The 26,260-nt window shown below is 33.9% G+C and overlaps 1 protein-coding gene across 12 annotated transcripts in view; it reads right to left on the reverse strand.

Annotated features, from left to right (window-relative positions):
• The window catches only part of LOC127850289 (uncharacterized), a 243,542-nt gene that overhangs the window by 36,184 nt on the left and 181,098 nt on the right, over positions 1 to 26,260 (reverse strand). For 2 of the 12 annotated variants that reach the window (XM_052383221.1, XM_052383217.1), the window contains exon 3: positions 6,237 to 6,404. The exons of 8 other annotated variants lie outside the window; for them this stretch is intronic. In XM_052383221.1, the coding sequence (XP_052239181.1) occupies positions 6,237 to 6,404 (168 nt within the window). Of the gene's footprint in view, positions 1 to 6,236; positions 6,405 to 7,003; positions 7,157 to 7,351; positions 7,522 to 26,260 lie in introns of those variants that run through there. 2 more of the 12 variants (XM_052383218.1, XM_052383227.1) reach the window with 2 other exon arrangements.

The raw sequence follows: 26,260 nt of genomic DNA on the forward strand, positions 1-26,260 counted from the left end.
AGAGAGCGAGAGAGAGAGAGAGAGAGAGAGAGAGAGAGAGAGAGAGAGAGAGAGAGAGAGAGAGAGAGAGACAGAGACAGAGCCAGAGACAGAGACAGAGACAGGGACAAGAGACAGAGGCAGAGACAGAGAGAGACAGGAGAGAGAGAGAGAGAGAGTAGAGAGAGGAGAGAGAGAGAGAGAGAGAGGAGAGAGAGAGAGAGAGAGAGAGAGAGACGAGAGAGAGAGAGAGAGAGAGAGAGAGAGAGAGAGAGAGAGAGAGAGAGAGAGAGAGAGAGAGAGAGAGAGCATGTTGCGTTCTTGTACAGTTGATAAATCAAATGTTTGCGGGATTCCATAGTGATAGAGGAGATTCAAAATGATCGCTGTGTCAACACTATCGAATGCTTTGCGGATTTCAACGAAGTTAAGATACAGCCTTGACTGCCACTCCAAGAACTGTAAAATGTCTGAGCGAGACGATCAAGTCCGTGCACGCCTTGTCCTGCTTTAAGTCGTTCAGGGTTGATGCGGGCTAGTACCTTGATCGGTACGGACAGTAGCATGATACTTCGCCAGTACCATACCAGGTGTCATTTTAATGCTCCCGGATCGAATGATCGGGGTTATATTGTTTTGGGCCTGTGTGTCTGTCACAAACTTTAACCTTGGTTACACGTTTGCAATAACCTTTGTAATATTGAAAATAGCAACTTTATATTTGGCATGCATGTGTAATTTGGCGGAAAAGCAGGCTTGATTCAGAGCTGGAAAAGGGGCATTTGAACAAATTTTTAACCTGAGAGTTTAATTTATTAGCAAACCAGCAATACCAACGTTAGCTTTTCCACAACTTCATTGGCTTGGAGATAAATTTCGACCGCGTATGGCATGAAAGGTTCTGAGAAAGTTAAATATTGACGAAATGCTGGTGAAAGTTATCTAAGACATCTACGGAACACAAGCAGCTCAGTACATTTCACTGGACATATGGATGACTTCTTCAGAACGTCCGTGTGCGTCCGTCACGGCTGTTTGCTCTCCCCTTCCGTTTCCCCTATCTTTTTCTTGAAACGATAATCTAGAAGAAACTCCATGATCATCACAAAACAATAGATTCGCTGATATAATTGACCTTATGAGTGGCAATGAACTCCAAGATCTCACTTCTCTGAAAAAGCAGGAGCATTCGGGATGATGGTTAGCTCGGAGAAGTCGAAGATAATGGTAAACAGCACGAACAACACCTGTGCAGACATAACCAAGTGCTTGGATACAAACCTTTTCAGGATTGGCACCAGAACGCCTGAAGTCCGAATACAATCGCAAAGGGGCAGTAATGGTCAAAATGAGCAGGCAGGGTCAGGCAGCTCCATCTGTTTCTACACAAAGTACAGGCTCTTCAAGTCCCTCGTTTTCTCCATCGTACTAAACGGCTGTGAGACCGGGACGTTTTACGCGGTCACCGAACGCACGCTATAGGCCCTCGAACACAAGTGTCTTCGAAGACTGCGCCGCATCTCTTACATCGAGCACAAGACCAACGGGAACATCGGAACATGACAGAAGCACTTGCTGGTCCAACAGAACCCTTCTTGGCGACCGTCAACAACAAACGTTGGCCTGGTTTTGACTCGTCACCAGAGGCGACTCACTGTGCAAGAATGTGCTCCAGGTTACGCTAGAGAGAGGTCGCCTTCAAGGCTCTAATAAGAAAAGCTGGATGGACAAAGTGAAAGAGTGAACGTACCTCCCCATAGATGAGCTACTCAAAGCTCCCACAACAAACCGAGGATCTTTGTGCCATCGCCCCTCATTTCCCCAAACGACCAAACTGGCCAGATAATAATAATCAACACGTAATTGTTACATTTGTGTTAGTCAGGAATGTAATTTTGCTTGTTTGAATAGATTGCATATTTTTAATATTCAAGATGAGCTGTGGTTGAAAATGATAAGACCCCCCCCCCCCCCATCTTAATTAAAAACATGAAACCGCCTCTGTTTTCTGGATCAAAGCGTCATTAAATTAATTAAAGTAACACGTTTACGGTGAAATATTTAACACAGTTTGAAAGTCAAGATTAAAGTACAGACACGTATTTTTATTTAAACTGTATAACGTTGTTTCACTGTGGATTGACATTCGTTGCAATTGTCGACATTGCATACTCATTCTGAAAAATTATTATTATCAGCGTATGATTTGGTAAGTATCAAAATATTTCTTAACCGTTTTCGTGTAAGTTCGCGTGTTTGTTTATAATCGCCATTTATATCTCATTTGAATATATAGCTTTAAACATAAAATAATTGAATAAGACATGTTATACACATGTGTTCGTATTCGTTACATGTTTTTATATATATATAATGGGTTGCAGTTAATAAACAAGTAAACTTAACATTTTGAAAACATAGTTGTGTGTCACATTCCGCACTATTGGAAGAAATTATGATGATGATCATAATATAATTCCAAAACCTGCTATCTAGGTTATTATAGGTAGATTTGCAAATAACAATTTAAAACAACAAACGTATTCGTAATGATTAGACTTATTGCTGAGTTTAGGAACCAGGACCATTTGTCCCAACCTATTGTAACTATTTTATGTACATTGAGCATTAAATGAAATCCTACCTTCACATTGTATCCATAATATAACATTGCCCAGCATAAATGGTATTGTCTCATATCTGTGGAATAAAATAAGCCCAAATAGTCTATTATGTATAAGGTCAGGGTCAACATTAAAAGTCGAATGCCAAGTTTAAAACATCAGTCCTTTACACTTTTTCAAACATACATGGGTTTTAAAATTTACACTGCATCTGTTCAACTGTTGTGACTCATAGTCTCTATCGCTAAAAACAAGTCCCTATGCCCATGGTCAATTTTAAATGTATAGAAATTTACTATCCATACATTTCCCACAGCATTAGTTTTTCCAGAATTAAATGACTTTCAATAAACTAGTCAGAAGTGACAAGCAAGGAGGAACAGAGAGTCACACACACACACAAACCATGAAAAAAAGTCATATGTCAGATACAAGAAACTTTAATCTCGCAATAGTAAGGGCTTTTTAAAAAAAGTTAGACATTTTCATGTACTGGTGGCCACAAGGCTACATCCGCCCGTATGTAAAGATCAACATAAACGGTAGATGACCAAAACGTAATCTTGCACTGAAATAAGATTTGACAGAATTTACTAGCCAATTTAAATGTAGTTGTGCTTTCAAACACAAGCTCTGAGGTAAAAGTACAAGGTCTGAAGTGTATGTTTGAGTCAAATATGATCAAGCGATAAAGGGAAGTTTTCTGATCTTTAGCTTGAAAACATTCACTTTATTTACTGGTGTATGTTTATGACAATGGCATTGAATATATAATGAAAAGGAAATACATTGGACCGTAAACCATGCGAATCGTACAGGCGTTCGGTTTGGACAGGTTTCAATTTACTCAAGATAAAAAATAAGATGTCAAGAAACTACCTACACGACAAGTCGAAAAAATATATGATATTTGTTCTACTAGTATATAATCTCGATTCCTTAATACAGATTAACTATATATCATAAATGCACAAATGATTTTATTCATTCGCATATACACGCTGACAATGAACTACTGAAAATAATTATTACTTGTTTTACAGTATTATACTAAAAATCTATGCAAAATCTTTATTGTAAATAAACAAGAATCTTTGGCATTGAAATTATAATTTGAACATTGAAAAATCATTTGAGTTTTAACACAGGAAATGTGTATTAAACATATTGTTTACTTGTTGTGTACTAGAAAACGATTTAAAGTGCTCTTAATACCAAGTGAATTGACTAAAATACGCAACTGAAATCGTTAAAATACACATACATGTATTGTACTTAGCGTACACATTACAAGGGAAAAGTGCGTCAAAACAAATAAAATTGATATTATTGATTTCAAATAAATTAGTTGATCTTTAGCGGCCTCTTAAAAGAAGATCCTACACGAGCATCAATAACCGTTGGGCTTTCTAGGTGCTGCAATAAATAGGACAAAATAACCGTTTCTCAAAACGCGTAGGCTTGTGAGGCAATCGAGCAAAAGTAAATTGATTTCACATAACGAGTTTGGCTTTTGAGGCAATCGAGCTAAACTTAGCTCAAATTTCATAAATATCATGCATGCGACTGTTAAAAGCTATCGAATGTCTGTGTAATTACGTTATATTGCTAGTATTCGGTATCGGTACAGTTGGTATCTCGGCTGTCTATCGCTCCCATCTGTAATTAATGTAGCTTCTACCTTGTTTTGAAACAGCTTGAATTATTTAACCAAATGTACCGATAGGCAATTAATGAAAGAAGTAAAAAGAGAATCCAACAATTGTTAATTGCTTAGAAAACCTAAAAATTGTATCATTTGGCAACACATAATGCCTATAGTTAAGGGTTAATTATAATGATATTAATGTTTGTATGACGAAGCACAAGTTATAAACAATCAGAGTTGTATATTATGAAACATAAGCTCGTGTTAGCTACTAGAATATTAAAATGTTTACTTAATAATTGTAGCACTGTGTGTTTAACATATTGAACAGCAAATTATGCTGGTAATTAAAACAATATAAGTTCATAATTTATATTTTATGTATTAAGTCCTAATATTGTTCGCACAAATGGTTATGATACTTCTTTATATTTCTTTTTTACTTCTTTTCACAATATTTGAAGAAAACTTGTTTCTTTTTAAGTTCCTTATCAAGAGTGCTGTATCTTTACAGTTAATGGTACACTATTTATCGTTCAAAATATTTACGTGGTGATTAATTTGCTGTTCGGATACGTGCATAACCTTAACGTCTTGTTCTGATTTTCCCAAGCATCACACGTAACCTTGTTTTGCTTCATACTGCTGCATATACACAATTATGTAAAAGCTGTAATAAGGATTCAGGGCTAGATAGGTTTTGCTTCGTGTTTTATACTTATTCAAATTGCATTGTTGCACGTTTAGATCTTTATCGTGTGAAGCTTTGAAATATATACATCACATCCTTTATACTTTGTTGTTTTTGAAATCAGTTACAAAATACATAAATTACCTGCAGTTGTATGTGTTATTACTATTAACAATAGCTACTTTTTCATTATTTTTTATGAGTTAAAAAAGGTTTTAATCGATCCTTATCACGGTCATATCGGATTGTCAATGCAAATATTTTGGAATTGTAAATAGTGTATAAACTGACTTAAACTTAACTAAATAAAACAAAATAAGGTGAACAATAAGAATATATAGTGAGGAGTAAAATATGAAATGGTCTGTGGAGAAAAATCTTCTAAACGTATATATACTAGCAACGAACAGACAATGAAATATTAAAAATTAGCATGATCATAAACACAGTCGCCGAAATCTGTAAAAAGAAGTAAAGTAAGCACACACAACCCATATATTGTTTTTCTACAGCACGATGAACAATCCATGCCAAAAGGTAATAACGAGAGACTGGATCGCGAAGGCATAACACCGCTTTGCAGAGCTTATGTCGGAAACCAGTCCAGAAAACAAACAAAACACAGTATTAAATAAACATTATATATTTAAATTACAGTATTTATTCTGTCTATACCGGTTTTACATATTTCTATATTATTTTTTTCTTCATTACTTTATTCTTCATTTCCAAAAATAGAGAAACTGTTGTCGGTCTTTGTTAACAATTGTTTTAAACGAAAGCGTAAGAAGTGTTGATGAAGATGAAGATTCAGTATACTAGTATTTGTTAATCAAAGGAATACCATTGATAAAATATGGTGTCGTTGTGAGTTTAAAAAAAGCAAATAGTAAATTGTTGTAAACTGACTATTTAGTTAAAACCACAGGGTATCTTGTGTATTGTTTCTCATCAGGAAGAAACGCTCTAGGGCGTTACCTTTTGTGTTGTCTATATAATAATATGTCAAGATAAAATGATAAAATCAATTCTAAGTTTGAGCTGAAGGAGAATAATAGAACACACATGTTTAAGTAATTATTTTCTCGTTTATTCCAGATGTGATTGCTTTATTACATACATTAGAAAAACAATGCATTATCGTAAATCTTAAGTAGTCATAAAACGGATCCGCACGTTTAAGATTACACAAATAATTAAGTTGAACAGTGGCTCTTTTTCAGAATGACGAAGGACATGCTATTCAAATACAAATGTAACTCAATCCTTTAATATGACATGTTAACACACTGACCACTGAATTCGAAATTCCGACATGTTGGAAATCCCTTGGGCGTAGCTGGCTTTTTGTCCCCCTCGTCTATGACCATCATCATCCCATTGGTGTTATGCAGGACGATGTGACAATGCAGAAACCACATACCGGGGTTTTCGGAGATAAAACGCACCACCACATAGCCACCTTAATACCATACACTTATTAATCAGCATTGTACAATACAAAACATGTATTCATGTTAACTTTAAATTAATATGATACAAATACGTATTGCGACAATAAGATATTAACTAGTTTGTTTAGTTTAAATAGCTAGATAGATACATTTTCAATAGCAACCATTATGTCCGTGTTTGTTTCAATACATAGCCTGTATCGGACTTGCGAACGTATAAAAATAATTAAGAGTATGATCAATATAATTTCACATTGAATTGTCAATTAAATATCACAATGATTGCCCTGAAAAACTCATGAACTTGTGAATTTCGGTTTTTGGTTTCCGTAGTTGGTACGTTAAAGACGGCAAGATATGTGTCAATCATTAGAAACGTACTCCATACAGTGTTTTTAACGGGCCCCTCTCTAGGACTAACTAACATCACGGAAAGTAAAAATGAGTCTGAGAAAACTGGGCATAATGCATGTGCGTGAACCGTCGTCCCAGATTAGCCTGTGCAGTCCGCACAGGCTAATCAGGGACGACACTTTCCGCTTTTAAATATCTGAGAGTTAATAAATAAATAATCGTAGTGAGAACAAGTAAATAAAACACATTTTACCAGTTGGTACTATAATGGTGTCCTTCTGCGGCGGATCATCGTTCATTCCTGGAACATTTCCGGTATCCCAAGATGCATCGCTCCATCGCATGGTGCTGCAGAACTCGAATTTGTCAGTGCAAACAATGTCTGTAGTCGGAGCAACAAGACGACCTTTCGAAGGGTTGTATGATCCCAGGCCCATCTTCATGACGTAGAACGAGTGACCGTGTAGATGGATTGGGTGGGACCAGCCAGCTCCGATGCCGATATTGGTGAACACCATTTGAATGAGTTTGTTGGAAGGAATTTTGTGTGTGTATGTGCATTGACACATACCATCGCGTGAGCATTGAGCTTCGTTGCAACCTGTGGTTACTTCATTTGGTTGAGTGAGTATCGGGACGGAAGGAAATATGAACTCCCTTGCATTAACCGATCCAGGGGTAGTGCCATTTCGTCCAGGGAATCCAAAGCTAAAGAAGTATTCGTTATCTACCCGATTTCCAAGAATCTTTTCTTTTTCACGTATTGGATCGTTGTTTGTTTATATCATTGAATGTAATGCATGTCGCGCGATCTGTAGGCGCTTCAAATTGGTAAGGGCAGTTTAAAAATGTGTAATTTAACTCATAGCAGTTGATATCGCATGCTTTTGATGGATTTAAATTTGTTGCTGACATTTTATAATCGACCATTTCAAGAATGGCTTCCGCGGCGTGATATTTGCCGTGGCTTTCTCGAGTTTCAATTGTTTCTGCAACGAACATGTATTGCCTTCGGTTGGTAGTATTCGGACTCGTCCATAAAAAGTCATACCTCTCACCAGGGTGAATTATAATCGACTGAAATTCCTTCGTTCTCTGTCAAAGGCATCTGATCCACGAACAAAAAATGTCTGTCCTTCGATGAATACTCGCATTGGATATAGGGTCATGGCACCTATAAGCCGGAATCGATAAGTCACCCCGGATTTAATATAGAAACGAGCAAGCGGGTTGCCATTATGAGCCGTCGCTGTCGAATAGAAACGACCTTTTCCATTTATAAGACCTGATTGAAACTCGTACCTAGAAAATTGAGCTCTGTCTATGGAATAAGTTGTACTGATTACTCTTCCAGATGACATTTCAAATTGTTCAGTAATCATTCTATGGTAAGCAGTTTCTGGGTCCATCAAATGATTCCAGTCCTGTAACAACATCACGATTTGGTTTAAGCCAATTACCTCAGGATCCTTTCTTGGATAGACTATAAATGCACCGTAGAGGCCCATGCTTCTTTGGTCCCCGATATGAGCGTGGTACATGCTAGTACCGGGTGGATACGCTTTGAAAACATGAGTGAACGTTTGACCCGGTAAAATCGGACATTGAGTTATGAACGCTGCTCCGTCCATCCACGGTGTGCCTTTCTGATGAACTCCATGGAAATGAACCGTGACGCTGTCCGTGTGCAGCTTATTGACGATTTTAACGTTGAGCGTTTGGTCGACATATGTTTCAATTCTGAGACCGGGAAACTGTCCGTTTATCGTAATGACTAATCTTGAACTTGCACCATCGGCGGTAATAACGTGGCGTTCTTCGTCATCGCTCAAATCACGGTTTCTTTTTGAACTCCTTAGTTTACCATAATTAGGAAAAATTAGGTCTTTATCCTTTTCAAAAATCATCGTAAGTTTGTGTTCAATGACCAGCGTCACTGAACATATGGTGCCGGTTGACTTACAACAGTCAGTGTCAGCAGAGGTTGCAGGCGGCTGCACATCAAATTGCGCCAGGAGTGTGGATACGAAGACAGACAGCAACATGCAGATTCTTACAACTACGTTCGCCTAATAATGATATAATATACATATATTTGTATTAAATTTACTACAAAATTAAACATATTTTATTGATAAGCAGTCGATAAGACAGTTTTCAAATCACTAGGAAAAGATAAACATGGATTGATGTGCGATTCAAAGGCGGGTAAAGTGATTTTTAACTATAACGTCGAACTAATGCATATGGTTTTGGGAATGCTTTTAACTGTTATGCCGCCGATTGACACGATTGATTTTAACACATTTCTCCGACGACAAAAATTTCAACTTTCACAATCCATGGCGCCTGCATGGACTATAGAGTAACCTAACATTAGCGAGTTCTTAGCTATTGGCTCAATGTTATGTGTGATTTTTTATTGACCAGAACCACCAATTGTTCATAGGTAAGGATTCTTAATGGACAAGTAAATGTCACATCAACGGCTGCTTAAACGAATTTGTACAATTGAACGCCATACAAAAATAAAAACGTTGTTTGATGTATCATGTTAAGCTAAATCATTCTCTTGTCGCTAGGCTACGTCTAAAAAACTTACAGACGGTTTGCGTGACATGATCCCGGTATTGCATACGTGTAATGTTTTTTGTTTCGTAGACAGTCTGGAGCCATTATCCAAATAGCACATATGTATGTTTCTGAGCGGATATTTTTATGACTGTGTATTTTGTGTATTTTGTTTTAAAATAATAGTAAACAAATTTAAAAGTATGTTTAAGTAGGCAACCATAATCTAGCCAAATTATGAGGTGTGGAAACTACAATTGGCCAAACTCTTAATACATATAATTACAACACTCTTGAAATATTAAGGTAAAATAAATTGGAATAAGGTTTAAGGCGTTGCTTGGAAATCTTAAAACACCTTATGCAAATACTGGTTGGTAATGTGCACTCATTTTGCGCATGACTTTGAACAGTGCTTGTGTCAAACGTATTAACATCATATAAAACCATAAAATAAAAAAATTATCGTAACTATGTCAATTCTTAAACAAAATATATGCTTACTACTCTAAATAACAACTAGACAACATATATGTGTTTGTATAGAGTAGTTTTATATATTGTTTAATAAATGATGTAGGTTTATGTACGTCTTATTATATTACATACTTATGATTGCACATATTTTTTGATAAGTATATGGAATCAGGCGTAATATAAATTTATTGGCAAATACAAAGCAGAGCATTGATATATATCTTGACTTTCGAAAACAGCGTGACAGATATCACAGTAAATATCTGTTCTGCACACTGAATAATTAAGGCATTTACATGGGCTTTTTCGATCAATAAGTATTAACAAAAGCTTTACCCGGGACATAATGAATGCATTTAAATCGAGATCATTGTGCTCCATGTGCAGCCCATGGTATCTGATTTCAAAAGTTACAACAAACAAAGTTACCGCTTTTGTTACAGTAATTACACGGCATTCAACTTATCATTGATTGATTTTTTAAAAATTATTAAACTGAGCCATCAAGCATTGCAAAATATTTGCCAAAACCTTTTTAAATCATACAGTTGCTTAGTAAACAACTGCATTGAATATTTCATATGCATCAAAGAAACATATGATACAAGTAGAATAACACAGTGAAATGTGGTTATGTTTAATTAATATTATTTCCTGTATTACATGTAGTTGTGGATTACGTTAGATTAGGAAACCAAACATGAAAAAGCTTTGTAATGCCTTAAGTCAAACAAAAAGAAAAATTAATGCGCCAGTATAATTCAAATCAAGTTCATTATTAAGATAATAATATATACAACCCACTTGTCTCATTATTTATCGCACTTTTTTATTGCATCGCAATGATTGAATTAGTATTTGAAATAGTGTTACATAACATACCCAATTCGTGTTTAAAATTGTTTCGCACGTTAAGCTGCAATTGCAATGAACAAAGATCTCATTTGTTTTGTAAACCGTCCAAGTCTAATATAATCACTTAATTCGTATGTTTCGTATCATGTACTCCTTACTTCATTACTGGTTATATTCAATTGCTAAGAGCACTTACCATTTTCGCACGAGCTCAAATATGCCTTAACAATCCTGACTTGTACAGTTGCAGCATTGCAATCCTGCAATCACATAACCGTACTGAAGTGTAATGTAAAGAGCCCAGACGAACGGCAAAGACAGTAAATGCCTCTCGTGCAACGAACCAATCGTTTTGCGGGTATGCAATTGCCATTTAAATGTTAACAATGAGCAGTTGATACCTTGAAAAGCAACAGAATGTGAAGTATTGCTATAAATATATTTTATTTCATTTTTACATGCTAAAGTTTTAGGATAATATTGGTTCAGTGTTTATTGGGATTTATTATGTTTCAATTGCTAGGGTTAACATGCCTTTTAACCAGGTTATACAACAATCGCATGTTTATTTAAATATTTTTGAAAGTGCTTCGTCTTGGATATGCGATTGGTCTAACATTAAGCTTTAATGCATTCGATGTATGAATGTCCAGCAGCTGGAGTTTCACTTCTTTATATTGATGCGCGGCGATCTAGTCTATGCACGACTTGTTATTCATGAAGCCAGTTTATTCTCGTCAGATTCTTTGTCGACCGTATCTTTAAGTCGTTCCGGGATGGTGCGGGCTAGTACCTTGATCGGCACGGACAGTAGCATGATGCTTCGCCATTGTTGCAGAGTCCAAGGTCTCATTTCTTTGAAAGTTTTACCAGGTGTCATTTTTCCATTATGCTGGGAATCTTCCCTCCATCCAGACATCTGCAGTATGGGAAGCAGCAGGGTTTTCTTGGTGGAAATGTCTTTTGTGTTTCTTATGTAACTGTATCTTGTTCGGATGCTTATTTGACTTTTTTACCGTCTTCATGGCATTTTTTATCCCAGCTTGTGTTGGATGGTTGGTGTTGCGTGGAGTGTCTGCAGGTTGGAAGACCAGTCTCTCTGATCGTTTGGGTCAGTTTAAAAGATCTTTGCAATGTTCGGTCTATCGTTGTCGCTTTTTTGAGATCTTTTCTGATGTGCCTTCTTTGTAGATAGGTTCTGGTGATATTATACAGGATGGTGAGATTTCTCTTTTCAGCTTTCCTGCTATCTAGGTACTTTGAGTAGATATTTAAATCACAATTTCAAATAAAAAACGTAATCATTATGATTACACTTATTGCTGAGCATAAGAACCAGGACTATTTGTCCAAACTTAGTGCCACTATTTCAAGTTCATTGTGCATTTAATGAAATCACACCTTCACATTTTATACAAAAAATAAACTTGTCCAGCATAAATGGTATTGCCACTTATCTGTGGAAAAAACATAAGGCAAAATAGTCGCGTGTTATTACCGGGCTATTATGTATAATATCAGGGTCAACATGAGAAAAAGTTGATTGTGAAATTTAAAAAATCTGTCCTTTACACTTGGTCACATAGATGGGTTTTATAAAATACTCTGCATCTGTCCAATTGTTGTGACACATAGTTTCGATCGCTAGAACCAAGTTCCTATGTTCATGGTCAGGTTAAAATGTTTCGAAATTAAGTATCAATATATTTGCGACAGAATAAGTTTTTCCAGAATTAATTGACTTTAAATAAACGAGTCATAGGCAACCAACAAAGAGAAAAAGAGTGTCACACACACAAACCATGAACAAACGGTAAAACAATGTAACTTGAAAGTCATATGTCAGATATAGGACAATTGAGGGTTGTCCATAAGATCAACATAAATGGTAGATGGCCAAAACGTAATCTTGCTCTGAAATAGGATTTGTCAGAATTTACTAGCCAATGTAAATGTAGTTGTGCTTGCAAACACAAGCTCCTAGGTAAAAATTCAAAGTCTAAAGTGTATGTTTGAGGTCAAATATGATAAAACAATAAAGAGAAGTTTTCTAATCTTTACCTTGAAAACATTCACTTTATTAACTGGTGTAGGTTTGTGACATGGCATTACATATATAATGAACAGGATATACTTTGGACCGTAATCCATGCGCATACAGGCTTTCGGTTTGGACAGGGTTTCAATTTACTCTAGATAAACTATATTTCTTGATAAAATGTCAAGAAAACAAACAACACGACAATTTGACAAAGTTATATGATTATTTGTTGCTATATAATCTGCATTCATTAATAAAAAATAATTATATATTCTAAATGCACAAATGATTTCACTCCTTCGCATATATACACTGACATAGAACTATTATTGAAAATAACTATTTCTTGTTTTTACAGTATTATATTTAAAAACTATACAAACAATTCTTTTGGTAAATTAGCTAGAATCTTTGCCATTGAAAATAATCATTTCAACTGGAAATGTGTATTTAGCATATTGGATACGTGTTGTGTGCATGAAAACAGTTTAAAGTGCTCTTAATACGATACGAACGTCATTTTATTACTTTTTTTCACCCTGTTTGAAGAAAACTGGTTTCTAAGTTCCTAATCAAGAGTGATGTATGTGTACAGTTAATGGTACACTGTTTATAGTTCACAATATTTACGTGATCATTGATTTGCTGTTAGGATGCGTGTATTACTTTAAAGCTTTGTTCTGATTTTCTCAAGAATCTCATACTGCTGCATAAACACAATTATGTAAAAGCTGTCATAAGGGTTCAGGTCAAGATGGGTTTTGCTGCGTGTTGTAAACTAGATCAAATTTCATTGTTGCGTGTTAAGATCTACATTGTGTGAAGCTTTGAAATAGATACATCACTTAATTCATATTTTGGTGTTTTTTTAAATCAGTATCAGAATACATAAATTCCCTGCAGTTGCATTTGTTATTACTGAAACAAACAATAGCTACCATATATAGATGTTTCCTATCAAAGTGACACATACCATTCACCATATTGTAAGACGTAATAACACATGCATTATACGCATTTGTTAATGTCTGATATGTATGAACGATAAAACACAAACAAAATGAAAGCTTGGTTTAGAACACTTTGACCTTGATGAAAAAGATATATTTTTGTCGAGTCATACTTTAATTGCACTTTGATTTGCACTGTTAATTTCTCCGTCTTCTGGGGTATATGGGAATATTTTAGTCACATGAGTATGTGTGTCTGTCTTTCTAATCCTGGCTGTAACTTGCATTGGTGCATTCAAGGATTCAAAAAAGTTTGCACACGGTCATTAATGTTAGACAATACGCCACACGCACGGGCTAAGTGATTATCTTCATTGTGAAGGAAAACTTAGAGGGTAAAAGTAAAAAAAAGTGTATGTCGGCTCTAAAAGACTGGAACATACATCGAAAGGTTTTCAAATGACAAATGCTCACTTATTAAAGACCATTCGTTGTGAGCAAAAACCGGATTGCTACCTTTTAGATGACAGACACACTCAGTTACAGAATACAGAATACAAAATTACTTTACCAACATATATCTTGCCCGTCATGCAACTTTACATAAATTTAAGACTATTCATAATTATAATGATTTTACAAATATTTTTGCCTATATCAGTCAGTGTGTTCAGCACGATAAACACATGACTATATCAATTTTCAATGGAATTCCAAAAGTTAAAAGTTTAGACAAGCATGTCCTCTCTATGCCAGAATACATTAATGGATTCCGAAATAACAAATCATAACAATACGGCTAATAAATATGGTGTTTCTGTGTATACAAAACACATCGCTTCCTTACAACATACATGAACATTAAAAGTCAAATACAATACTGATTAATATATCTTTGCATTACTGTCAAAACGGTTTTTAGGTGGTCAATAACACTATCAATCACAAGTGTACTTAATGTTGTGCTAGTGGAATGTTGATGTTATAATAACTTTTCTATATTATTGCTAAAATATTTATTCAACATAAATATTTCCTGCTTTAAGTATTTCCTATTTTCATAATTGGAATGTTTTAAATTTCGAAATATCAATGCAATAGTTTATTCTGTTATACAGGATTGTGCATGTCCGTTCAAATGAAGTAAAATATACATTATATCGTCCGGGTTTATTGTCCGATTGATCAATTGGATTTGTTGTCTATACATGTTTATCAAGTTGCTGTGCTCGTATGATGTTTAAAATACAGATCCATTCTATAATAAATTCACATTAAAATAAACGGTTCTAGTTTAATATTTTGAACTCAGGAGTTCACAATTCTAACTGTTATCCTTGAAGAGTTGGCCTGATTGTTTGCGTTCAATATCCAAAAATAACGTTAAGATCATATTAACGCAATGTTAATCGCGGAATCGGCTTGTAGTGGGAAAATAACGTTAATTTATATTGTGCATCGATCTGAAATTCTTCATGACAACTGATCTGATAAATATCACGGTCATACTGAGGGAATCTTAAGAGTTCCGGTTTGTCTGACATTTTTCAAGACCTTACAACGAGGAAGTTCAGGCTAAACGACCCAAGTTAACGCACTCCTATTAAGTAAAGTTTGTATTCTTCGAAGTATGTAACATGGCTGTCATACATATTCCTATAAATATCGAACATGTGTCTTTTTTGTGTGTTTTATTACATTACATTTAATTATGTGTATGTACGGAGCCGTATAGCAAATTAGCATTCGACAATTGTTAATTTAATGATTACATCTTAGTTTGGGCAACTGCATGTTTCAGGCCGATTAAAAAACAAATGCATTGCAAATGACCGTTCCATTGCAATTAGATGACCTGAATGTTTTGTTGTGAAAATTTAACTGCATTACACATAGGCAAATGAGTATTGAAATCTATTTTAAGACAGTGTGTTAAACCTGCTTGGTCACGCATGTTTAGGCGAATATACACGAATACATCAATTTCTGCACAATATCGAAATACGGTATCATCATATTCAGTCAATTAAGCGCAGCGTTTAATAAGTGACGTATTAATTATTTCTGACTAAACGACTTTTGACACTTTTTTCTACAAATTAGGACTCTTTGTATTTGATCGTATGATTGCAATTTTCTTTGTTTTAGCTTTCGTTTAATAATGTGTAATAAATGTATTATGTTTTGGAAATTGGTCAAATCTTCTTAAAACATAAAATTGTTATACCGGAAATCAATTATTCTCAAATTTGCATTGCTGTTGATCGACTGAATATTTTTTTATTATTATAATTTAGGTTATATCAACAATCGTTTAAATGAAAGAATTAAACGTAGATATATTTCAATGAAGATCAAAAAGAGATCAACTCTGATCGATCAAGAATTTCATAGATTGCATCCATATTCGTTTCGTAATATACTGTCGCATGATTTAAGCGTTATTTAACTTTTAAATCTAATGAGTTTCATTTCATTCTGTAGAGACTCTCGTGTGGTCAAACTTGAATAATATAAAATAAAGTCCACACTATTGTAATTTTTAACGATGTGGTACACACCTATTGGCAAGTGCTTAATAATGTATGCCAAATACAATGGGAAATAATTAGCTAGCGCAAGGCATTATACATTGGTTTTAAAATAGTTTACCGACTAATGTGGTCTTTGTTTTATAAGATACCCTCTCTGGCTCTGAATAAAAGTATCAGTTGTATAAGCACGCTTGTAGTGAATCGAATTGATATAGTTTTGAAATACTGATAAGTAATTAATTTATGTGTGTACTTCAATTTATCGAAGGAGTTGTAAAGAGGTTTACACGGCGAGTTTAAAGTTATGTAAGTTTTTTTGAACGAAATACAATATTACTACAATATAAAGAAGTGAAACTCCAGCTGCTGGAGCAGTATTGAATTTTCATTAAAAACAATTAGTTGGTCCTTTATTTAAGGCAAAAGACCGATTGCCCAAACAGTACAAAACAGCACAATACAGCACAATACAAACCAACATAAACACAAAATATGAATAAAGCTGGGGTCTTTTACAAGTCTTTTAATGCTTTCACATTCCTGATTTCAAAATCGCGTTGCAATATCGAATGCATGTGCGTTGTTTCCCCAACTCGAGTTAGTCAACCATTTTTTTGTAAGATGACATGCATGTGTTGGTTCGGCAAGCTGAGAAATAAATCGTAGCGTAATGACTTCATACGACAATGTATAGTCTATACAACAGTAAGTAGACCTTAAGGAACACCGATGAGTGACACTGCAGAGACACGTTTATTATATTGGATGAACAGAATTGAGAATCATGGTAAACATCCATGTGCCCCTCCCCACATGCTAAGCGAGCGCTCTACCACGTAAACTAATTATCTTACAGTATTTTTACTGTTTTTACAATTCTTTACGTTTGTGTTTATAGTTCACTATTTTCAGCTGGAAGGCATATTGTTGATATAAATTTGTATCATTTTACCTTATGTGGATCGGATGTACGTCTTAATTACAACTAATACAACAATGAAATGCAAAAGAACGAATTTCGTTCAATACATGTTCACAATTTGTATTAAGGTTAACGTTGCAGTCGTAAGAACAGGCGCTGTGTTGAATTGTTATCAAACAAGAAAGAAGATAATTTACAAACATATGGTCCAGGCTGCATTGTTTATACACTCATGAAACATGTAGTACGTTAAGCTTGTTTGCTTTTATTTTTGTAAAAAACGAAAACATAATGATGTGTTCAAATACAAACTGTCCATTTTCAAAGCTTCACAATTTAACCTTTGGATGTGTAAGTGTTTGGTGAGGGAACAGAGAAAGTATTGAAGAGCTGATGGTAAAGAATGTAGAATCATTGTATTGATTAATGTACCCCTCACAAATTAGCAAGCGCTCTACCATGTGGATTGTCATACTTAATTTTCCGATTTGGTATATCTCCAACGAAGACGTTGCTTACTATACATTGTTTGTTTACCATTGCATTTAAAAGCAATTCATGAAATTAACATTGGGACATCAGAAGAGTTGCACAATCGAAGCATGCTTGGCCCATAACCTAGAGGTCCGAGGATCGAAACCACGCTTTGCTAGAAAAACGTTTAACAGCTTTTAAATGTCTCCTAAACAAGATTCCGCGTCCAATCCAATATTTGATGATAAAGCGAAAAACAACCTCATAAATCTAATGAAATTATACACAAACATGATAAATATATAAATATGGTGTTTGAATAGCGGATTAAAAGAATGGAGAATCAGTATATCGATCCCTGAATTCTCACATGCTAGGCGAGCGCTCTGACAATTGAGCTTATTCCCCTACATTTTCCTTCCTGCTCATTTTAGTGTTATATTTAATTTCACCTAACATAAAGCAAAATCATGATTCGAATGAAATGCTGCACGAACGTGTTTATTACATAAAGATATTGTTTCATCCCTGCCCATTTTAGTAATCTTATTAATTTGTTTATAAACCAGAGATGCTGAACTTCAAACGTTGCTTCCTTTCAATATTTAAGGTGAAATATAAACTGATATTTCTTCGTGCGCCATTCGAAAGTAGCGCCTTTAATAAAGAGTTATTTTTTCTGCGGGAAAATATGAAAGTGTTAAGGAGTTGCAGTCGCAAGTTAATTTCTGACACCGTGTGAGATTTCATACGAGATGTATTTGCTTATATAATCCACGTGCGATTTGTTGTTATTACAATGTTGAGAAGACAATCGATACATATTTAAATGGATTTTGACCTAACAACAATATGAAAAAAGAAAGTGCTAGATAATGCTTGGACAATTCGCCGTTTTGTGATTTACCTTATAAAGATCTGGTATACTTGTGTATAACAACTAATGAATCAATGTCATAAAAAGGATCAATTTCATCCCTGGTTGTCCGTAACTGCCTACAATTTGTGACCCAATACATGGTCACAATTTGTTTTCATTTAAAAATTGCAGTTGTCCGAACAGGAGCTATTATTGAATTCTCTTTAAACACAAAAGAAGATTATTATAACTTTCACTTTTTTTGTTTTAGAAATGTATTGGCTTGAAACAATGTTACTGCTACAAAATGTATGTGCACTCAAAATGTTGCTAAAATTGAAGATTCGTGTTCACATTTTGCGTCCTGTCTTGAAATGTGAATCAATAAATGCCTTAAATTACAAGATATAAACCTGTTTATAATTACAAGAACATGAATAAATTAATAAATAAACATACAAAATTTATATATAATGGAGGCTCGAACGTGTGACCTTCGGCTTAAAAATCTATTGCCTTACCCACTTGGCATTTTAGACTGATATATTTCGATATGCTTACAAACGTTTCGCGTAAATTATAACGCTTTATAATATAATCAAATACATATAATGAATATAAATGAACGAAGCTTCATTTTCATGAGGAATCTACGTTTTTGTCTTATTTTGCGTCCCTGTGTACACTGCTCTTTTTGTTTTAATTATATTACACAACATTTGGAAAATAATCAATACGACGATCTGTGAACAAGTCCCTTTCATGGCGCTGCCAATTAAAGAAGAACAATTGTAGCTACAATTTTGGTCTGCTTTCAATACGCCAACTTGTACACATTTCTTGAGAAATAATGTTAGTATGCATATCAGCATTTATTCCCTTAATATTAAAGCTCACGATTATTATCTTTACAAACTTAAAGTCTAGGCTGCTGTGTCAATACAATCATTAAAAGGTGTACGCAAAGCTACTTAATATTCATTTTCAAAACACTTTGATGAGAGCTATCTTAGAACAAATTATGGTTTTGTGTTTAGGAGTTAATCACATTTAAACGTCAACGCTAGGCGGCTGTTTTATTATAATACTAAACAACGTTTAACGGTTCGCCCATGTTTTATAACACATGCTTAATAAAAACAAATGATGGTTAAATATACTCATTGTAATGCTATTCAGGATATTTTAAATAAGTAAGTATATCTTATAACACCGATGTGTAAGTGTTGGGACATAAAACAAGCAAAGATAATGATACAGAACAGAACAGAACAGATAGTTTATTTGCGACTTAAGCATATACAGCTCATCGTCAAAAACAATAAATCAATCATAAATACATATACATACACATGCGTCAAACTAACAACAAATGTTTATGCATTTTTACACATAGATGATTTTTGTGAGAATGCAATATGAAAGAGAAAGAGAAGGCTCTTAATTGTTAAACAAAGTTAAGTAAATGATTATGATCCGTTAGTGATTGAGCAAAAATAAAATATAGACATTATGCAGTTATAAATTATTTACAAAATCACAATTTTGGGGAAAAAACTATTCTCTCATAAGACTATAAATTTTCGGCTCTAAGTTTAAATGCTTTTATACAAAAATTAGCTAGACGTATCAATACAGATTTTCTAGTCTCATTCAACAATTGTACAAATTTAAACATACTTGGTCTTCTTTTGTAAAAAACAGGTATACATGTATTTCTAATATTATCATATAAAGGACATATAAGAACAAAATGGTACTCATCTTCAATTTCATTCATTGAACAAAATGTACATGTTCTTTAATTTCTTTGAAAATTTTGGTGCCTACCAGTTTCTATAAATAGAACATGGGAAGATAATCACAATTTTGCGATTATGTTTCTAAATTTCGAATTTTCAATTTTGTCTAAATAAATAGGCGTTTAGCCTGAACTTCCTCGTTGTAAGGTCTTGAAAAATGTCAGACAAACCGGAACTCTTAAGATTCCCTCAGTATGACCGTGATATTTATCAGATCAGTTGTCATGAAGAATTTCAGATCGATGCACAATATAAATTAACGTTATTTTCCCACTACAAGCCGATTCCGCGATAAACATTGCGTTAATATGATCTTAACGTTATTTTTGGATATTGAACGCAAACAATCAGGCCAACTCTTCAAGGATAACAGTTAGAATTGTGAACTCCTGAGTTCAAAATATTAAACTAGAACCGTTTATTTTAATGTGAATTTATTATAGAATGGATCTGTATTTTAAACATCATACGAGCACAGCAACTTGATAAACATGTATAGACAACAAATCCAATTGATCAATCGGACAATAAACCCGGACGATATAATGTATATTTTACTTCATTTGAACGGACATGCACAATCCTGTATAACAGAATAAACTATTGCATTGATATTTCGAAATTTAAAACATTCCAATTATGAAAATAGGAAATACTTAAAGCAGGAAATATTTATGTTGAATAAATATTTTAGCAATAATATAGGAAAGTTATTATAACATCAACATTCCACTAGCACAACATTAAGTACACTTGTGATTGATAGTGTTATTGACCACCTAAAAACCGTTTTGACAGTAATGCAAAGATATATTAATCAGTATTGTATTTGACTTTTAATGTTCATGTATGTTGTAAGAAAGCGATGTGTTTTGTATACACAAAAACACAATATTTATTAGCCGTATTGTTATGATTTGTTATTTCGGAATCCATTAATGTATTCTGGCATAGAGAGGACATGCTTGTCTAAACTTTTAACTTTTGGAATTCCATTGAAAATTGATATAGTCATGTGTTTATCGTGCTGAACACACTGACTGATATAGGCAAAAATATTTGTAAAATCATTATAATTATGAATAGTCTTAAATTTATGTAAAGTTGCATGACGGGCAAGATATATGTTGGTAATGTAATTCTGTATTCTGTATTCTGTAACTGAGTGTGTCCGTCATCTAAAAGGTAGCAATCCGGTTTTTGCTCACAACGAATGGTCTTTAATAAGTGAGCATTTGTCATTTGAAAACCTTTCGATGTATGTTCCAGTCTTTTAGAGCCGACATACACTTTTTTTTACTTTTACCCTCTAAGTTTTCCTTCACAATGAAGATAATCACTTAGCCCGTGCGTGTGGCGTATTGTCTAAGAACACTTTGACCTTGATGAAAAAGATATATTTTTGTCGAGTCATGCTTTAATTGCACTTTGATTTGCACTGTTAATTTCTCCGTCTTCTGAGGTATATGGGAATATTTTAGTCACATGAGTATGTGTGTCTGTCTTTCTAATCCTGGCTGTAACTTGCATTGGTGCATTCAAGGATTCAAAAAAGTTTGCACACGGTCATTAATGTTAGACAATACGCCACACGCACGGGCTAAGAATCCGAATTTAGAATGGATAAATTTGTATTTATGTTGTTTAGGTGTGGTTTAATAAGTTTGAAAGGTATGTTATAGAACATAATTGCTATTAAAATTTATTTACGAATCTTCCTTTTTTACGCACTAATGTATACAAGTTTCAACCAAGAGTTACTTAAAATAATTAGATTTTCAAACGATTTAATCAATATGAGATAGGTTGTCCCTCTACATGACCTTTATGATTGTTGCCTTTTAATCAATCAATATTAAACAGATTTTGTAGTTGCCAAAAAACGCAGTCAAAAATAAATTAGCATAAGTATCACTTCAAAATATGCTTTATTATTGTATTATAAGAAAAACAACAAGAAAGATGTTCCACCATAAAAAGTGTGTAATACAAATTAAACAATAGCTAAACATATTATTAAAAAATCGAAGTCAGACTCACGACCTATGAATTAAAGCACTAAAAGTTAAAGCGTGTTTACTATTTACTAGTACAGTACGCACAATTCTGACGACAAAATATATCTATGGCATGGGAAAAAAAACACGGCCCATACCGTAAAATGTTTTTTTTTATCGCAAAATAAGAAAAGTTTTCAAATATGCATGCATATACTTTCCAAAGACATTTAAGCATAAAAACATGTATTGGTTTTAGATTTTTGTCATTTTAGACAAACAACGTCTGGTATTTATAGGTTTTTATTGGTTGCTTTACATCAGTATAATCACTCGCCAATAAACTGATTTTACTCATCAACTTACCGTTCCTCTTATTGTAATTCTAGCTGATGTGAACTATGTAATTTTCGAAAATAGATATATTGTTCACACTATGTTGGACATAAGGTTTATTACAAATTTACACAACTTTCGATATACCAAGGCAAAAATTTATTGTCACTGCAATAATAAATATATACAATAAATAACAATGTACCAATATAAGAAATGTAAATTATATACATTCTTACTAATATCGTTGAAATAAATATACACGCAAAACAGCTATAGCAGGTAATTCATTAAAAACAGAAAGTTATGGCTTTAAGAAAATACTGAGCAATAATAATATTACCATGTCACGACCAATTTAATTGGTTTGCTTAGTAATACGTGTTTAAATGTGCCTTAAAAACATGTATTTCGCCTTTGTTATGATATTGGCTTTTGATAATGCCAGACATATACTAGTATACATTGAGTAAATATTATCAAGCTTGAATGTACGCGGCCTTTGCAGGAAAATATTTATATAAACTAGAAAAATGGCGCGGCAGAGGCCGACGCGTATCCCTACGCCGCATAGATGTTATATTAAAAGGCAATGTTGGGAGGGCAAGGCCTATGTTGGTGGGGCCCCGGTGTGGGTAATGTGGACATGAATGTCGAGATAGACCGTGCTGTCATAAGAAATGTTCCGTATTAATTTGAAGTAAATTGGTGAAGAAATGAAGAAGTTATGTTAAAACAGAAAAACGAATTGTGTACGAAAAAATGTGTACGAAAAACAATTTTGGTACGAAACAATTTGGAACGAAAGAATTATGCCAACAATAATGGTGAAAAATAAAGAAGTTATGTTAAAACAGAAAATAATGTGCACGAAAAACAATTTGGGTAAGAAAAAACATTGGGTACGACAAAATTATGCCAAAAAACATTTGGGAACGAACAAATTTGGGTATGAAAAAATTTGGGTACGAAAAAAAAAATTGAATCCAAAAAAAAATGGGAACGAAATATAATGTGGGTACGCAAAAATTATGCCATAAAACATTTGGGTACGAACAAATTTGGGTATGAAAAAAATTTGGGTAAGAAAATAAAAAAATTGGGATCGAAAAAAAAATTGGGTACGAAAAAAAATTTGAATATGAAAAAAATTGTCTTCCCACAAATGATGCCCATACAAAGTGTCGTTAAATTCATATCACAAGTATCAGAAATCAAATGCGACAAAGAGTTAATATTTAAAGTGCGATTATTCTCTGAAAAATTAATGAATCAAAACAAGCAGACAGTATTCATATGTTCACTCTAAAAGGAAACGAAACATTTAAAAGAAAACGACAAATTCGGGTCGTTAGTGTCAGTGATGGGACACATGCATGTTAAAATTAGACAATTTCATGTGACATATTGAAAGGCAATACCTGACTGAAATATGTTTGTTTCACTTCTTTATATTGAGCGAAACAACCTTAAAAATACGCATATTATGTTGTGCATATCATTTGTAATAATTTGGTAATTGAATAATGCAAAAGGATAGTATTAAAAAGAAAATATGAAATATAAATATGAAATGATAAGAATAATTGTTAGATGATCTTTTCATAACGTGAAATTCATTTCGTGCAGACCATAAACCTTACGTAAAGTATGAGTAATATGATAACGTAATGAAGAATATGTTAATAATCTGTGTATATCTGTTTGTGCTAAGAAAGCAATATATGGCTGTCCGCATATTTTAATTGGAGCGCACACGTGTTATTTCGGTTAAATAACTATGCATTGTTTTCTCTTACATTATATTTGTACAATTTAACATGTGCAAACGATACCCATGTCATCTTTGAACCGTAGAATGTGTCAGTGAATGTTAATCTTAAATGATATCTTGCTTTTGTCAAGCACGTTCAGGCCTTGTTTATAAGATGTGTTTCTTGTATTGCAATGAATTCTTAATTACATTCCCTTTGTTATGTTTTTCAAAGGCCCACTAATCACTGGATTCATATTTCACGATGACGCATATGATACGACCGGGTTTTGATTAACCGAGGCGTGATATCCTGTTTTAACCGTTAGTCCTAACTATGTTTCAAAAACATATAGACAACAACTATGTTGTGCGATGTGCGATAGACGCATTATTATGTTGTGGCAATATGTGCACAGGGCTTCAAGACAAACTTTCATTTTATAAAGCAAGTACATTTATACAAAATTTCTAATCTATACTGACAAGTATAATTGATGCGCATATTTGTATTATGTGCATAGGTACATGCTAATGTAAAATATGTTGTAAACTTGTCGTAATTTTTGACTGGCTCAAGCTTGAAACAATTAATTACAGATTTAATGTTATATTAATCGCATGAATGAAAACCGCCCACAAACAATTCCCATTTCTTTTCTCTCGAGGGAACCACCGAACATGGAAGAAACGTGTGAACCGTAGCAATGCACATTGCCCTTTATTCGGAATATAGGAAATACGGCCTTTATCCGAGCATGTTCGTTAAATCAACCAGCATATGTATATAATATACATATAATCTTATAACAACAACAACACGAATTCGAATTTTATGTTGCCACGTTGACGACTTCGCTAGAACTGATTTCAAACGCTATTTATTTCTAAAAATATCCATACAAAAACAAACTTGCAAACCGGTTTGTTTTCTCTTGTCGGTCAGGACACTCCGCTATACGATGTAACGCATGTAACGCGGAGTACTAATACGTCCTAACGTTGCTTCAAACAAACATAAACAACATCTATGTTGTGCGATGTGCATAGAGACAATGCAAAGTAAAGTAGAATTAACATCAAATTCATCTCCCATGCCGCGTAAGGCATCTTTCAGAAACGCTCGAAGCATGTGCCACATTAGTGGCTCCACTAACTGCACAGTGAGTGCGTACCAAGGTTCGGGACCAACTACTTTCTTTTTTTCATTGCATTCTTTTGCTCCTTTGTAACTTAATTTCTTGTCTTTCTTAATTTAAGAGGATACAGTTTTAGAACGAAAAGCGGGTTTGAACAAAAATCGTTTGATTCATTATATAATTTTGCTAATGACATATATTTTGCTACATGTAAAATGCCATAAGGACAAGCTGTAGTTGTACCATAATCTCCGAAACTTTTCTATAAATTACAGTTTTGATATGACGCATATTTATAACCAAATGATCAGATTTGAATTGTACGTCATTACAACAAAGTTGACTTACTTCGTACATACGAATGAAACCCGCATATCCTTAAATGATCATTGCTGAATATCTTACATCAATGACATAAGTAAAATCGTATACACCAAACATAATTATCGCATCATTTCTGATAAAGAGCATCTTTCTGGTGAACTGGCTTTGAACACACACGTTTTGAAACTTCTAATAATTGTTTAACAATCTTGTTTTCATTTGGATTATTTACATTATTAATAGAATTAACCCATTTAATACTGTAGATCACAGATGAAAGAACGTTGTTAGATTTTCCTTGATCCATCAATTGATCGAGAAATGCACATTGCAACTGATAAAGATAAGGCTGCCATTGCAACTAAACAATTGTCTTCGCAGTATGTTTTGAAAAGCTCAATTGAAGAATTATATATCTTCACCGTATTGTCTGCTCTTGATTGCACCAAGTATCCGCCATTTGATCGCTGTGTTGC

The sequence above is a fragment of the Dreissena polymorpha genome, chromosome 11 (genome assembly GCF_020536995.1).
Source record: "Dreissena polymorpha isolate Duluth1 chromosome 11, UMN_Dpol_1.0, whole genome shotgun sequence".
Classification (NCBI taxonomy): Eukaryota; Metazoa; Mollusca; class Bivalvia; order Myida; family Dreissenidae; genus Dreissena; species Dreissena polymorpha.